At 43.5% G+C, this 16,973-nt stretch overlaps 1 protein-coding gene across 1 annotated transcript in view; it reads right to left on the bottom strand.

The window, feature by feature from the left end:
• The window catches only part of LOC118328106 (calmodulin-binding transcription activator 1-like), a 47,568-nt gene that overhangs the window by 5,872 nt on the left and 24,723 nt on the right, over positions 1 to 16,973 (bottom strand). The window contains exons 6-18 of the mRNA XM_035661711.1: positions 15,070 to 15,141; positions 12,994 to 13,147; positions 10,390 to 11,796; positions 9,900 to 10,348; positions 8,691 to 8,817; positions 8,021 to 8,155; positions 4,237 to 4,385; positions 3,433 to 3,617; positions 3,275 to 3,353; positions 2,913 to 3,180; positions 1,528 to 2,060; positions 379 to 527; positions 36 to 282 (exon numbers count right to left, since the gene is read on the bottom strand). Coding sequence (XP_035517604.1) covers positions 36 to 282; positions 379 to 527; positions 1,528 to 2,060; positions 2,913 to 3,180; positions 3,275 to 3,353; positions 3,433 to 3,617; positions 4,237 to 4,385; positions 8,021 to 8,155; positions 8,691 to 8,817; positions 9,900 to 10,348; positions 10,390 to 11,796; positions 12,994 to 13,147; positions 15,070 to 15,141 — 3,954 coding nt within the window. The remainder of the gene's footprint in view (positions 1 to 35; positions 283 to 378; positions 528 to 1,527; positions 2,061 to 2,912; positions 3,181 to 3,274; positions 3,354 to 3,432; positions 3,618 to 4,236; positions 4,386 to 8,020; positions 8,156 to 8,690; positions 8,818 to 9,899; positions 10,349 to 10,389; positions 11,797 to 12,993; positions 13,148 to 15,069; positions 15,142 to 16,973) is intronic.

Below are 16,973 nucleotides of genomic sequence, written 5' to 3'. Positions count from 1 at the left end.
TTTGCATTTTCCAAAAGAGTGGAGGTCAGGTATACCTTGTGTTTTCTGAGGGAGTGTAGAGCATGCCTGATGGTCTCATACAGCTCTCCCTGTTCTGCTTCAGTCATGGCTAGACAGGAGGAGTCAGTTTTCAACCTCTCCTCTTTCATAGCTGCACAGAGGAAGGAGCTCCAGTCAAAGGGGGAGGACAGGGCTTGCTTAGCCTGGGGACTCTGCTGATCCTCAGGCCCTGAGAGAGAGTTTGTTTTGGGGCTGGGAGTCTGGGGCTTGGAGTTTAGAAACCTGGAGAAAAGTAAAAGTTTTATAGTAAAAAAGATTTATGCTATTTGACAAGTAAGGTGAAGTACATGTGGTGAATTCAGGAAATTTTGGACTCACCTCTCCACCTCACCGAGGTAACCAGACAGTAATCTGACATCACTGCTTATCCCCACTTTCCCGGAGTCTGTTTCAGTCTCCATAGCCTCCTGCTTAAGCCTACTAGCTGAAGCCTCCATGATGTGATCAGCTAACATCGTAATATCCATCTGCAAGACATGCAGATAAGACGTTACATACATATTTCTAACACCTGTTGCACTTAAAATTAATTAAAGTTTTTGGCATTTATTTTTATGCCTATGCTGATGACACTAAACTTTATGTACTTAAGGGAATGACTGCTTCCATTTTTATATCTATGGGAGGGCAAGTGAAGTGTATAACTTCATTTTAACATCATCACTTTGTTTTCTTTTCTGAAAGCTTCTGTTCTGTGGTCTACTCTGTATGCTCACATTAAATGTGTTGAGCTCATACGACTGGAATACATCTTCTACCCTCTCTTCATGAGCCCCCTTGTCAAGCTAGATGTGACATCAGGGTACTTCTAACAATCAGATGGGATTGTTTTTTTAATCAGATTTTATTGAATCATAGAGTAAATGGTATACCTTTTGTCATCACTTGGCCAAGTATTGTACATGTATTTCTCACTCTAATTCTATTTCTTTAAAGCAATATTTAACCAGATGGTAGTAGGTTCTTGTTCTGGGCAGTGAGACTTTATTGTGTGCCCTCTTTCTTTTATGCACACTTGATCATTTGAATTGGTGTGTGTCTGCTTGTGTGGGAGTAACTGAGTGGTGAAGATAGTGCTGATGCCCTTCTTATGATGGCAGATTCAACATAGACAAAGTACAGAGTACAAGAGTACAGTAGATATTATATATATATATTATTATTATATTTGTTGAAGTTTATTGTCAACATTTAAACATCTTGGGCCCTTCGCGAGGTTTTGTAATTTCTTTAATGACCTAAGGAGGTTTTCATGGGAGTTTTCTTTTATTCACACTGAAGGTCAGAGTTTGGGGAGAGTTGTTTTCATATACTTTTTAATGTATTGTTTCATGTATTTTATCACAAACATGGCAAACATGCATGCACATGCACGCTGTATACATTGTCCATCACATATAGTACAAAAAGTTCAGTTTTGGTTAAGGAACAAGATGAAAACTGCCCCTAATAGTCTGCTCCCCCTACCTGCAGGTCCTCTGTGTTATCCTGATAGGTCAGCAGCTCTGTCTCCTCTCCCCTGTCAGACAGCACTCTTTGGCGCAGGTGAATGGCCAGTCGTTCTTTTCCTAGAATCTTCCTGGCTAGGCTACGCTGCCCCAGAGTCTGTCTCAGACTCCACCTGGTGCCCCCTCCAGACCTCCCTATCCTGGCCTGCAGGTGGGAGAATGGAGCGCTGGGGAGCTGAGGCCGGTTAGGGCTGGAGCTGGCAGGAGGTGCGTTCTGACAGCTGAGGTTGGAGGGTTGAGTTTGTAGGGTGTTGGGGGGGAGAGAACGTTGAGGGTTAGGACTGGGGGGCAAATTGAGGAGGGGGTTGAGGGTGTTGGTGCCAGGGGTTGAGTTAGCTAGCTGTTGCTGGGTGTCTGGGTTGGGTTTGAGTCTCTTGGCTGGGGGTGGGCCTCCCTGTTCTCCCTGGGCTCCCTGTTGGGCTCTGTGTCCTGTTTGGTTCCAGCTCAGGTTCTGGTTGTCTGGCTGGGTCTCTGGCCTGGCTCTCCTCAGCTCTGTTGAAACAAAGATGGTCGAAAATAAGAATTATGACAACATCTATTCCTATCACACTGGATATGCTAACTTATTAAAGGGTCAGTTACCCCAAACACAAAAAATAATATATTATTACACCTTGAAATAGCTAGAAATGGTGATGATTTTTTGAGAGAGGTGTATGGAGTAAAATGTAAGGACACATTGCTGTCAAGTTTTTCCAATATATTTTTTAAAGGAATAGTAATTTTAGACATTTCTAATGACATTTGGGGAAACACTTATTTGCGTTCCTGCACAGAGATGAGAAGATTGATGCCACTCCGCTTACCAGCACCTCTACAGCTCACTATTACACTATTACACTTTATATCTTGTGTGTTTAATCTGTACAAAACCCAGAGTGAAAAACATCAAGATATTGTTTTACGTGGGTTATGTGCCAGGCAATCTTGGCTGGGAGGACTTGCCAGGCAACCTGCTGAGACTCCAGGGAGTCACTGCTCCCAGCCAAGAAATCCCTTCGCCACGTAACCCCCGTAAAATGAGAAACTGTAGTTTTTACACTTTGGTTTAAACAAAGAAGATTATTCAGTAGTGAGCTAGAGGCGCTGGTAGGCACATTATGGTATCTTTGGACAGACATGAGCTAGCTGTTTCCAGTCTTTATGCTAAGCTAAACTAACTAGCTGTATACAGTGGTGGATATTTTAAAACCTCTACAAATAATTTTGAAACCACCAGCCTGGTTACATACCACTAAGGTTAAGTAGGAAACTCTTTTTTTGTGTTTTGGGTGAGCTGACCCTTTAACATGAGACAGATCCTTCCTTGGTGGTGATAAACCACAGAATAGCGTGATTTCTCACCTGAGTTAGGATTTGGGGTAGGGCTGTTGCCTATTCCGCTGGTCTGTGACTCTCCTCTCCACCTGTCCATCCAAGTGTCAGCAGGCTGGCCCTGAGCTTGAGGAGTCTGTTGCAGCTGCTCTAAGAGCTCAGCCAATCGAGTGTGGCCCCTGGATCGGGCGATGTTGAGCGGCAAGCGTCCCAGCGAATCAGGAATAGCCAGAGCTCTTGGGTCCCACTGGTAAAGCACCAATGCTGCCTCAGTATGGCCCAGAGCACATGCCCACATCTGAGGAGGCCAAAGGGAAACACAGATCACACACAGGCATGGAAAGAAGGACACATACACTTAAAACAACCGTTCAGAAATATTGATCACTCACCAATGGAGTGCAGGAGAAGTGGTCTACATTGAGTGGATCCACCTCCAGTTCGAGGTCAATACTGTCAGCATGCTTCGTGCTGCAGAGACAACAGAAGTGAAATTAACTGGCACAGTCTATACATTTACAGTGGTGTGTCACGTTTGTGTGCTACTCACCGCCAGCGAATGAGTGTCTGAATGAGCCCTGCATAGCCCTGAGCTGCCGCCAGATGCAGTAAGGTCATTCCTCTGGAGTTCTTACTGTGGACAAGCTGATTAGATGAAGCCCAGCATGGCTGAGACATCATCTTCTCACACACCACCACCACACGACCCTCAAATGAACCCTGATCAGGAGAAATCTGGAAGATTGTGGATACAAAAAGGGCACAGTGATTCTTTTTTTAGTTTTATCTAAAGCACTTTATGTCAAAATGTTTTTTCAAGGTGTCACAAAGGTTTGTTTTGCAAAGAAACAGACTAGAACTAGAAGGGGATTGCTGTAACATGCTTAAGTTGTTACGAAGTCACAGAATTAACACTTTCAGGGAGGTGACCTAATAAAGGAAATGTATTTGCAATATAATGGAATCTTGTACAATAGCAATGTAACAAATCCCAGCTTTGTGAGGCTTACCATATATTTGACCTGTTTTTATTATATAATTAATATTAATTCAGTAGATTCACCACCCCTCCCCTCTCTGACTCTGAAGTTGGTGGTGCTTTTGTTCTTGATTGCATTGTGTTGTATATGTTTTGCTATTATTGAATAAAGTGATGAGTTCTAACAATTGTTGAAAGGCCAGATCTACTGTGGGAAGCATTAAACCATCTTCAAATGTAATGACTCAAACAGGTTTTAAAGAATTGTTATAATCAAAACAATTCCTATTTGTTTCATGTTTATTACCTGTACTGCTCACCTTCAGATTATATAGCTGAAAAGGAAAATTTCACCCAAACTTCTTTCTGCCTTACTTGTGACTGCTGATCAGTGGCTCCTCCTCCTTCCACTCTGCTGCCCTTGGTTGCCATGGTTTCTGAGCTAGGGTTCTGATTGGTTATCTCAGCCATCCTCTGTTCCATCTGCTCCAGACGCTCCAAGATGGACATCCTGAATTGGGTATCTAGAGAAATGTAGGTGGGACACATAGAGCTGTGAGCATTTGCTAGTTGTTTGTTGCATTTAAGTGAATCAATAATGCGTTATAGTAAATCCTACTTAGAGAGGCTTAGAGAGAGAAGCTCTTCTTTGAGGAGCTCAATACTGGAGAATAAATCAGGACTGAAATCCAATAAACCCCCTTACCAACAATGGGAACTTGGAAACCAAGTAAATTGTGTGTGTATGTATGGGAGAATACATCTAACAACAAATGTAGGTTTTGTGTGTCTGTGGCATGGCAGTGAGTGAATGTGACCCTTTGTTTCAGCGCTGCTGCAGTTTTGCTGCAGAGCACATTATGTCATCCCACCTGCTGCTCTCTCACTCAGTCTCTCTATTTTTCTCTCCTCTCATTTCACTCCTATTTTTCTTTCTGCTGCCTGCAGCACACAAACTGAGCTGAAAGGGTGGAGCCACGAAAGTGACACAAAGGCTCGGGCTCCTCCCTCTCCACTCTGCCAATCAAAAGAGGAGCCGAGTTCTCTCGAAATGCAGCTTCTTTCCATACAAAGCAAAACACTCTTAGCACTTAGCTGCCAAACACATAAGAAGCATCTGTTCTTATAAGTCATTACTGCAAAGTACATTAGATTTCTGGTCAAATAACAAGTATGTAATGCTTATAGACACGCAACATTTTAAAAACAGAAAAGGATTTAAGGAGATAGGGATGAAATGGTCATTTAATCACTCTCCTTAAATGAGTAAATTATTGAATTTGAAGTATGTTTGTAAAAAAAACAATTCAACCTTTAAGATTTACTGTATTTATTTGTATTCATTTTCCATTTCACAATTTAATTTATCTATCAACATAAATGCTACTTGAGTCTAGATTCTGCAAGGGACCTGTTATGAAGGATAAATAGGAATAAAAGAAAGGCCACTGGAGCACTTAAAAAATGAATACATTTATTCACTGTCAATAGCACGTGTGTTTTAACCACACAATTTAAGTGTAAATTTAATATATTACTTTATAATATTGTTTTTGAGTTTATGAATTAAGTAAATGAATTGACCTGAAAGCTTTCTTGGATTACAGATCAGTTATTGTCCTACTCAAATTTAGCTTCTTTTCAAAGTTTGTTTGATGATTACTCGTAGGTAGGTGTACTGGTTACCCACAGATTTACTAACCAGCTTTGGATTATGACACTTTTTCTGTCCTGTTGAAGTTTTTTTTCTCCACATTAATAATTTGTTTCTATGGACTCTGACCACTGACCAACCACAACACAGCAAGTAGACCAACGAGACAAGCTTGTGTTTGTAAAAGTGAAAATAATTAATGTTGTTTAAATTGAAATCAAATTACTTTTTAAGCTAACAGCTTTTTATTACACACACAAACAGTTCTTGATGTCATTTGAAATTTGTTTGGCTCAAACAGATTCTGTTCTTCAGTCAGAGTACTTGAATTTATTATTGATCAGACAAACACACTTTTGGCACAGTAGTAACCATGAAAACATGTAAACATCTGCAACAGAGTAAATAGCTATTTAAGCTTTATGTGATCAACAAAATGCCCACATGTCTGTGCCTATAGGCTTGTTATTATGTGGGCCTCTACAGGAGCCACATTAGCCTCCCTTCATTTGTTGTTATGGAGTTCAGTGGAGCTGTCCACTCCTGGTGGTTCTGAAACTCAACTCATCGACCAATAACACTAAACAAGCAACACAAATGGAGCAGCTCAAACATCCAGCGTGCAAACATAATGAGGCATTTCTTCCGTCCCTTTGTCTGAAATCGACAGAGGCATGCCCCACACATTTTGACTGAAACCTGAAATGTGGAAGTTGTTTAAGGCTTTACAGCAATGAAGTCGACATTTAGACGACAGACACAATTATGTCCATCTACATCTACAGCAGCATGTCAAAAAAAGAAAACTTAAGCCAGCTACAAACCACACACAGAGCTGCACGCCAATAAAAGAGCGCGTTTTGGAGTTATCATTAGTTTGAAATCAAATAAGCTACGAACCCAAACAGCGCGTCCCTCTATCTGCTGCTCTCTTTGTTCCCGCTTCTGCTCAACCCCGTTAGTTTGAAGTGTGCGACTCACACATTGCTACTCCGAGCGAGCAAAACATAACTAAGTGCAGAGAGAGAGAGAGAGAGCAGTCTCCACGTTGTGTCTGGGAGCGCAGACACGCTTCAAATCGGCCCGCCAGACTCGGAGCTGCAGGAGGCTCGGTCGTCATCGGTACAACAATAGACCGCACACAAACTAAACTGGAACAATGACATATGACAAAGTCGTGTGCTGACTCATATTTTCCTAAAATTATACATCCCCTGTCTGCTTTCGTGTACATATGTGACCCAACAATGGACGTGAGCGAAAATAACCAGAGCGCATATCCAGGTCTCGGCATCATCGTTGAAAGTCAACTGCAGAGCCTATATATAGCGTCTGTGAGGCTGCACAGCGCACTGCCACTGGTGGCCAACATTTTGACTGTCAAGTGGACCGCGATTGCTGCCATGATGTCCTTGCCCTTCACTCCAGCAAACAGCCAGCCTGCTGTGACTGTGGAGCCGCATTGCCGCATTGCGCAACGCAAAGACGGGGGCGAACACAGAGTAACCCAGGACATGCCTCGCTGAGAAGACCCGCGTGTTTCCCAGCTGCAACTGCATCAGGAGATGTATTTACACACAGAAGCTAACCCCCCCCCCTTGAAAGCTTTGCAGATATTCGCAACCAATCCCCCAGAGCCGACTCAAAGAACATTTAATTGTCCTCTAACAACTTACAGTATGTTTTAATTCGCTTCTGTGTCACGGAAATCCCACAATAACCACATCTACAGCTCTAACAAAACAATTTAAGTGATTTAATATATTTATCTCCAACGTGCAAGCACTCACAAAGGACTACATAATAAATGATTGTACCCCAAACAAGTCAAAGACAATGCCTGAAGCCTTCATGAATGGGGACTAAGAAGATGACAGGTACAGATATACACTCACACCTTTCACAGAACAGGTGTCACAACTGTTTCGCAGCTTAGCTTCCTTTCCTGAAGTAATCTGCATGAAGGCTGAGGGCGTCAATAGAACAAAAAATAGCTCCACACAGGCACAGATGAACACAAATCAGCCAAATATCATGCAGCCATGACACCATACTGATCAGTAGATCTGTGGCTGTAGACAAACCATCTCACAATGACAGCCCCACACACACACACACACACACACACACACACACACATCAACAGGTTTTCTCTATTTCTAGCTGATCAAATATGACAGGGCTAGGTGTAAAGGCTGCACAAAAGAATAAGAATATAAAAGAATAAGAATATATATTTCCTAGGGTGATCTGGGGTTTAACATTTCTGGGTAAAAATAGTTAACCTTTAAGTGCATAACCTTGAATAATAATTAAAAAAAGAATAACACACACGTTCACCATTTTTGTTATTGAGAAAACACACCAGGCACACAGTGAAGCAGTTATGTACAACTACCATCTAGGTTATGGTTTATGCTCTTTATTAAGTAAACAACACCAGGCAATAAGAGTGTAATTGTGCGTCCCTTTGTGCTCCAAAAACAAACAAACAAATGCTCTCACCATCAAGGGACAGCCAGTCATGCTGAGAAGATGGCAGGGCAGGAAGGTCACGCGCCTTGTATTCAAACACCACAGAGGAAGAGATAACCTCACCACCCATGGCTACCTGCAGCATCACCAGTCCTGTGTCATGGGCTGGAAACACATGCCAGGTAAGGAATTAGTGAGACTGACTGTGTGCAGAGATAGATCTCCTGTCAAAGCATAGTTTCAGGGCAGTAAGTTAATCATTATGTGAATGTCTAGTAGTGACAAGTATTGCTTTTTCCAACGTTTGTCTGCAGGTTTTCCCCTGATCACACTTAATGTAACAGGATGTGACTCATGCATCACTTACTATATCATCCCAAAACACATTTCTAAGCAGAACTGTGTTCATTGCGTGCCTACCCGACAGTGTTCCACCTCACAATGTTCTTTTTATATTGTTCTTATCTTCTTAAAAAAAAGGCACTGCATCTCTCAGCGAGGGTGTGCAGCCAACAATTTCTTTGTGTGCTGAGGAAAAACCTTTTTGCTAGAAACTGCTTATTATAGGGATTAGTGGGATGACGGTTAGGGTACGGTTTAAATTTAAAATAACGGAAATTTAAAATAACGGAGACGGTATGAGACAGTGATATGGAGTGTGTGTTGCGTGCAAGTGTGCGCATATACACAGGTGTGTTACCTGGGCAGTAGCAGCGCAGCACCCCGGGCTGAATGAGGGCAGCAGGGACACTGATGTGGTCAAAGAGACAGCTGTACTCACTGCTGGACTCCAACCACGGACCTGTGATCAGCACCTTCACTCCACCCTGCAGCACACAAACAGAGGCCATAGTCCACCATCACACAATCTACTTCAACTGCTTCTGAACATGGTATACCACAATGTCCTGTTGTAATTTGTGCATCAGTGTGCTAGCATGTTTGTGCGTCCACAGACAGGTCTTGTAAATGTGTTTCTATCAACTGTCCGATCTGACACAAAAAGCATCAGAGGTACAGGGGCCTAATATTTGTTATGTATTATATCAATCTAAACTGACAGATGTTATAACTTGCCATCATCTACAATGGTTATTATTTTGTTTAGGAAAATTCTATGAGTCTAAAAGGCCTGGTAGCAGCCCCTAGAGGCTGTGCTGCTCCTTACATCCAAGTGGAACAAAATAATTTGAACAATCTGAACAACAATGCCATGTGTTTCCTCTGTAGCTAAAAATAATACAAACACAAAATAGTCATGAAGTTAGAGTATGCAAAAATGGAAAATGATTTTCAAGCCATTTTTCTTTTGGGCATTTGTAGTAGTATAGTAGCATTTATTCTATAGTATTTATTCCCAGAAATACGCCATCGGCCTTTGAGCCTTTGGATGAAAAATGTGTTGTTTTTTCAAGACACTCAAAACTGTAAAATAATCAGTGTGATGTAACATTGACGATCCTGGAGGAAAGTTGCAGGAAAATATTATGTGCACATGTTGGAGATATGGTGAGTTAATAGTTAGTTTTTTTGTATTAACCGCCTTTGGCAAGTTTTTGAAAACGATGTTGGTAAGGTTATGTTTCCACAAGTTTCATCATACTTCAATGACACCGCAGTGTCTGAGATATTATAAGTGGTACATGGGTAAATTAATGAAGCCACCCAGGGGAATCAGTGTAATATTGAAATTTCATCAAAATCCAATCAGCTGAGTCTGAGATATTCCGACTCTGTAATGACCACACAGCCAGGCTGGCGGTCTTAGTACAAATTGTGCTGAGTGTGATTTCAGTGTTTAACATGAGTACAAGCTGTATACCGTCAATCATGTGGTGGAAGGACTGATTTTCCTGTAGGGAACAATGATGAATAAATAATGAGCGATAATCATGTTGGGTTTACTAACCTCTGGATAAGACCACTCTGGGGAGTAGTCTGTCACACCAAACAGCCTCCCAGTCTCCTGGAGCAGTCCAAGAGCTCCCTGTTCCACCTCTGAGCCTTGTAGGTGGCCTGCTCCTGTGCCCTGCTCCTCTCCTGCTGCCCCCTCTTGGGGCATGAGAACCCCAGTGACAGCTGCACTCACCCCACCTCCAGACCCCTCAACTGAGATGAAATCATTGATGAGATCAGAGAACTGGCTCCCAAATGAAGCCTCAAAGCCTTCCAGACTGATGGCGGTTCCTGCCCCAGTTGTTGTGGCTGATACCCCCCCACCTTGCTGAGGAAGAGGAGAGCTGTAGAGTGCCCCCTCGATGCTTGCACCAACAGCTATAGACTGAGGACTGGCCACCACTGAACTGCTGGCCCCTGACAAGCTTACACCATTACAGAGAATCTCATTTTCCCCTCCTCCTCCTCCTCCAAACCTTTCCACCTTCCACCACCTCCACCACCTCCCCCGCCCTCCTCTCCTCCTCCATTGTCATCTGTGGGTTGCAGGTAGTGCTCGGCATCAACACTCGTGTAGGCCTCGTGGGTATCCCCCTGTTTGAGCAGTAACTCCCCTCCATTCTCAGAAGGCTTGTCTAAGCCCCCAACCTCTCGGTGTCTCCTGCTGCCTGACTGGTCGACGGTCGTATCCTGTGCTGTTAGAGGAAAAGAGCCCACTGCTGCCGCTTGCCCGTTCCTTCCACACAGACTCTGCTGGTCTGGGCTGGCTTGGTGGAGATGTGTATGCGGGTCTCCGTTGGTGACCGGAGAGTCTGTTGGCACCGTGGGTAGTCCTATGTAAGCCTGGGCCTCGTCTGATTCCTGGGTTGCCTCAGTACCATTTGTCTGAAGCTGGGAGGGCTGGCCTGTCTGTGGGGAGGCCTGGAGGAAGAGGCTGGGGGACGGATGGTGTGCAGGCTGGGTCAGACTCGGGACACAGGCTGATGACATTACAGCACTAAAGTCCATCTGCTCCAGGGTGGTGCTGGGGCTGAGTCCTGTCCCTTCTCCCACATAGCTACTCTGAGTGGCCAGCGGCTGCTCGAGGGGTGTAGTTTCCGTCTTGATGTTGTTGACAAGGGCTGGATTGTAGACGAAGCCATTAGAGGAACAGTGGAGTCCTCCATCATCACCGTTACACCCCTCAGTCTTCCCTCCTCCTCCTCCGTACGTCTGGCCCTGCTTGGGATTGTTGAGGAAGCAATCAGGGTCAAAGGTCATGGTGGTCTCAGGAAGGCTGACTCCTCCACCAGAGTCTAGAGAGCTGGAAAGAACCAACTCTCCTCCTTCCCCTAAGCCCACGCCTCCAGGAAACGATGCAAACCTCTGGTTTTCAGGGGCAACAGCCAACAGGATGCCAGCAGTGGTGCTCTCATGGGTGGATGCCAGCAAGTGAGTGTGGCCAGCGGAGTAAACCGAATCCCCAGTCAGCGTGGTGACCTCAGACATGAACACTGCTGTGCTCTGTGACAAGCCAGCCCCAATGGCAAGAGCGGGACTGTCAGCCATGTCGCTGGTGATTGACAATGGGGAGCTCTGGGTGGTGTCAGGGACCTCCACCTGGTTGGTGGAGGTAGATGAGGACACTTCCATGCTGCTCTGTGGGAGTAGGGAAGGTTTGGTTATCCTGCCATTCCTCCTCTCTCCTCCGCCCGCTCTGCTCCTGCCCCCTCCAGGGCTGGGCTCTGTCTGGCCCTCTGACACATCGCTGTTCTGGACCTCTGTGCCATCTGCTTCCTCAGCTCTCTGGCCTGCCGCTACGCCAGTACCCACTGCAGCTCCACCTCCTGCTGCTGCCCCTGACTCCTGCTTGGATGAGATGATGCGCTGCTTGACACTGGAACATTTCTGATGCAGGCTGCTTCCAGCACCTGACAGAAGAGACATTCAAACAAAGAAGAGCAACATTTAAGACAATGCATACTATCTTCTCCTTCCATTTGCCCAGGTCAATCTTTAAAGTAATGTGACATTAAATACAGTACATTTGACAGTGTGTAATGGCGCCATCCAGTGTTCAGAATGTACCTGGTAATCACGAATACACAGATAATGCTGCTTGAGACACTTCACTGTTCAAAAACTTTAAATCCACATACGCAAAATGTCCAATAGGCTTTTTTTTGCAAGACATTTCAATTCTAACATCTGAGGGTATTTCCAGTTCCTACATTAGATGTCTTCATTTCCATTCTTGGGATTTAGCCGATACATTTTCACAGTGAAATACCAAACCGTTTAAGTGTCAGAAGCCTAATGCCCATAAAAACCCTTAAGACCACAGGAGGATCAAGTCAGTGATCAAGAGAAAAGCTCTAGAAAAGGAAAAAGCATAAAGCTGTTTTGTGTGAGCAAATTAGGGCAGGTTGAAAGCGAATGTTATTCATTGGGGAGAGGGAGAAGTGAGGTGTTACTTAAGTCAACAAGGCACTTAGTTTTGGTCAGCTGTCCTTATTTGCCCTTCCAAACCAGAACAAAAGATGGGTGAGATGAGGTAAGAGTGTGAGTGTGTGTGTGTGTGTGTGTGTCTCTCTGTATTAGTGTGTGTACTGGAGTTATCTACTCCCTGATGCTCATTTATGAATAATACATGTTGGATATTTTGGGCACCTCTGTCTTCTTTCACTCTATCCCTCCCTTTCGTAAGCAAAATGTGTATCAGCCTCTAGGTGGCAGCATGGCGCTGACTGTTGGGACCATCAAAAACCAAAAAAATCTAAATCTGTATAAAGCCTGGCTGAATGGTATGTATGTACTGAATGTCTCTTCATAAGGTGGCTTTTTAAAGAACAATGTTGTCTCTAAATCATGTTCACAGGAAGGACAGGATGTTCCAAATCTTCGTTCATCAAAATTTAAATACAAGTAAAGCTACTGTTAATGCCTAATTTGGTCTTGGCTAGGGTACGTCACCATCTTCTTCGTTATTACTGCTCCATAACAAGCGTTATTGTTATTGACCCAAGGTGACTCATAGCCCCAGGTTTAGGACAAGTGTGAGGGCTGAAACATGAGAGCTTGAGTGTAGGAGGCAAGTGAGTGCTGAAATGATGGTAAAGCTAACTCACACATGGGTTTGAGTTGTCCAATGAGCTCCTCCTTGCTCCACTTGGCCCACTCCTTCCTGTCTGTGTTGATGGAGCAGAGGACAGGACCACATGGCTTCCCGCTATCGTCCACTGCCGGTACATTCAGGTAGTGCACCAGCACAATGTCTGGGTTCTACAGCACAGGGACACACACAAAAACATAACAGAGACATACACACACATGGCATTAGTTTAACATGGCCTTTATCTATTAACTCATTGTCTTGTTCTTACCAGCATATGGGAGGGTGAGAATAAAATGATAGAGTCTATTTACAGAGAGAGTGGAGGGAGGGGAAATACAGAAGGAAAGCGGGAGAGAACGTGGAGGTCAGGGAGGAGGTCGGACATGGCGTGTCAGATAAGATTCTCTCACCTGCCCATAAAAGATTTACCAGCTCAAGCCCACTCATCACTCTCTCTGACCCTGCAGAGGCTGTGGAAGTGTCTATGTGTGTTTGTGTGTGTGTGATATATATATATAGAGAGAGAATAAGACAAACAGAAGGAGAGAGAGCGATTCAGAGTAGATCTCACTATACTGTAGGCCACCAGCAGACCTATGGAATTTCGACCCAATGAATGATTCAACAGGTGCGTTCACAAGCATCTAAGCATGCGTGTGTGTGTGTGTGTGTGTGTGTGTGAGAAGCGAGTGAGGGAGAGAGAGAAGCTCCTCTTGATGAAAGATTCAGTAGACAGACTCAGGTGAGGGGGAGGACCTGCTGAGGTGGAACACTTTTCTCTCCAAAAGAGGATGGCACAGTGGGCTGCTACAGCATCACACTGTGCAATGCAACAGCACTCACAGGCTGATTTATGATCATATTCACTGATGTGTTTTGATATCTGCGCAAAGAGCAGAAAATGGCACATTACAGATAAAGCAAGTAGAATTTCTTTTCATAATTTCAGAAGGCAGGGATCTAACTATAGGCATGCTGAAAAAGAAAATATATTGGGTTAGGGCATATTCAATTTACGGCCGGTGGCTGGAATGTCCTTGTAAATTTCATGTGACAAATTATGCAAGCGAATTCTGGTGAAGAATACATAAATATGTATGCATTTCCATATTTTAAATGAACATCGCTGGGTATTCAATATTTTCTTTGAAATGAACAGAGAGAGATGAAGAGAGGGGAAGTGTAAATGTATGCAGGCATGTTTAAGATTCATGATGTAACCGGTCGTCTGAAGATGATGATGTCCTGGTGACCATCTCTTGCATAGTCAATAGACGTGTTTGTGTGTGTGTGTGTAGCTGCGGCTCTCTGTTGTCTTTCACATGAGCAATAGAGTGAGTCCAACATCTCTATGAAAAACAACATGCTTTTATACACAGGGGACACCTGTGCATGTGTGTGTTGGTGTGAGCATATTGAGTGTTGTTTGTAGCTCCAGGGTGTTTTCTTGGAGAGGACCACATAGAGAGTAGTGCCTGAGTCCTTGATGCTCACTAAAAGTATTGAGAGTCAGGGTTCGATAACACACTGTGCTCAGGAAGTTGCAGTCAACTTCTGGCAAAGCAATGTTCTTACTACTCTGCAATGTATGTTAGCATTATACAAGACCTATAGGTCTGGCATATTCTAGGTACTATATTCTAGTGGTGTAACTGTGTGTGTGTGTGTGTAGGACACTCCACTCAGCCAAACAACATCCAGTTTTATTATGACCCCAGCTTTGTGATAGTATTTTCACTGTAGTCTGCCTCATTAATTTAGAAGAGGAGGATGTTTATTGGTGGTTTATGGTTTAGCTTAGTGTTCTGTTTTGAAAATATAATGGACAGTTTAACAGATGAAACTTTGTGTAAAAATGATAATATACTATATATTTTATGGTTGTCCGGTTTTGTGTAGAATGGTGAATTAAAGCTGGAATAAATGTTACAAGATCAGGGGAAAAGAGCTGGAATGACAAAGCTATTCTGCTATAAGTGACAACTAATAAAACACATTATCACCACACTATAAATGCTGTTGAAACCTTGTTTTGTATGTGTATAAATGTGTGAAAAAAAGGCAAGGTGGGGAAGGGGGGTGGGCTTACCTGCAGCAGCCAATAGCATCTACGATGGAAGGTGGGGATGATTGAGGAGTGGACGTAGCAGCCATACAGACACTAGAGAGAGGAGAGGAGAGGAGATTGCAGGGGTAAACGGGAAAAGAAAAAGGGAGGAAGCAAGACAAAAAAGTGAAAAGGGAGAAGAGGAGGAGAGGACAGTAAATGAGAGAACAGGAGAGGAGAACTTAGGTTATACCCACTTAGGTTGTATTGATTGCGGTGCTAAAACTAAACTGCAAACATGCTGTATGCGTTTTTTTTCCCTAATGTCTTTTCTAAAATACCATAAATCTGATGTTGACAATTACAGCACAAGAGATTGTGAAATTTACTGCCTCAGCAAGACTAGACATAAGCTGCTTGGAATTCACAAAAAGTCACAATGTTGTCAGCTTATAGACACTGCAAGAGAGATCTGTAACAGTGAAGAGGACAAAGAAGAAGAGGAGAAAGCAAGGAAAGTACAGAGTGAGAGGGGAGTGTCAAGGAGTACAAGATGAAGAGGAAGTTCACTGTGGACTCCATCCAGCAGAGGATGCTTACATACATACCAAATAGTGTATACATGTGTGTGAGACGGTTTATTTACAGATTTAAACCACTGCAGTGCCTGTAATGTTTTGTGTGTTGTGAAGTGTTGGGTGCGGTATGAAATTTCTCATACTGTATGATGAAATATAGTATCTGAGTTTCTGAACCAAAACTATGATTTATTTTGACAACTTAAGTTGAAGAATACTTAAATGTGTTGCTGCAAAACTTTCTTTTCATTTAACAAAGTAAGCTAAACTTCTCAAATGCATCAGTGTGTAACGCAAGGCAACTGTACAAGAACTTTATCCTAAAATGTGTCAATTTACGAAATATCTGATTAAGTAAGAAGGGCAAAGAGTCCAACTAAGCACCCGAAGCCAAGTTCTATTTTCTGTGCTATGGAAAAAGACTCAAAAGTCTTGAATGTGTGTTTGTGGTTTAATTAAGGGTTACAGAAAGCCTTCCATCATGGTCATCACTGCCACTTTTTCACATGCATTAAAATCAGGGATCACACACACCCACACACAGAAATAAATTGGTTGTGTTTAAAGACAAAATTGCACAAACACACACACACACAAATACTCAAGCAATCAGGCTGTATATAATCAACACTTACAACTCGTCCTGTTTTCTTTCTCATGCACACTTGTGCACTTATATTTTCTCGCCATTTTGCCTCTTCTCAGAAGTAGCCCGCCCTCTATCTAAAGTGTGCTTTGCCAAAGGCAGAGTGCATTTCCATATATTTCCATTCGATATGAGGAGCCTCTCCATCCAGGGTTATGTTTTTCTCTCCTGCTTCCTGCCTCTCCCCATCCTCCTTTTCTCCCTCTGCTCATCTCGCTGCTCTGCTCATTCCCTCATTCACGTCCCCTGCTCTACACACTGCCTGCTTGCTTGGGGGGTCCTGGGAAGACGTGACACAAACAATTACTGAGCAACTACCAGGGAGAGAAACACTTGCCTTTGTATATATATATATATATGTGTGTTTGTGTCTGTGTGTGATAGAGAGAGTGTGTGTATTCATACACAATTGCAGAAAAATGCATGTGAGATGAATGTCAATGTGAGTGTGGTGTTGTAAATAATAGAGGTGCAGATGGGAATACTTGATCTCAATTATTCCCTCTACCTCCGTGTCTCTTTTCGCCTGTCTCTTGCTCACCTTTAATGCAAAACTATTGAGCCCTCTGCAAACATCCATGTGCCTCCTCACTGTCTCCCCTTCGCTCTCCCTTCTACCTCATTCTTTCTGCTTCTGACACATGCATGCTCACTCCTCTCACCTCTTGGTATATTCCTGCTGAATAATCAATTTTTGAGCTGGCTGATGTGACTCGAACGCA

The sequence above is a fragment of the Morone saxatilis genome, unplaced genomic scaffold (genome assembly GCF_004916995.1).
Source record: "Morone saxatilis isolate NCDOM2014 unplaced genomic scaffold, NCSU_SB_2.0 Contig18, whole genome shotgun sequence".
In the NCBI taxonomy this organism is placed as follows: domain Eukaryota; kingdom Metazoa; phylum Chordata; class Actinopteri; family Moronidae; genus Morone; species Morone saxatilis.
Note: the sequence above shows the minus strand (reverse complement) of the source record. Positions and strands in the feature narration are given on the sequence as shown.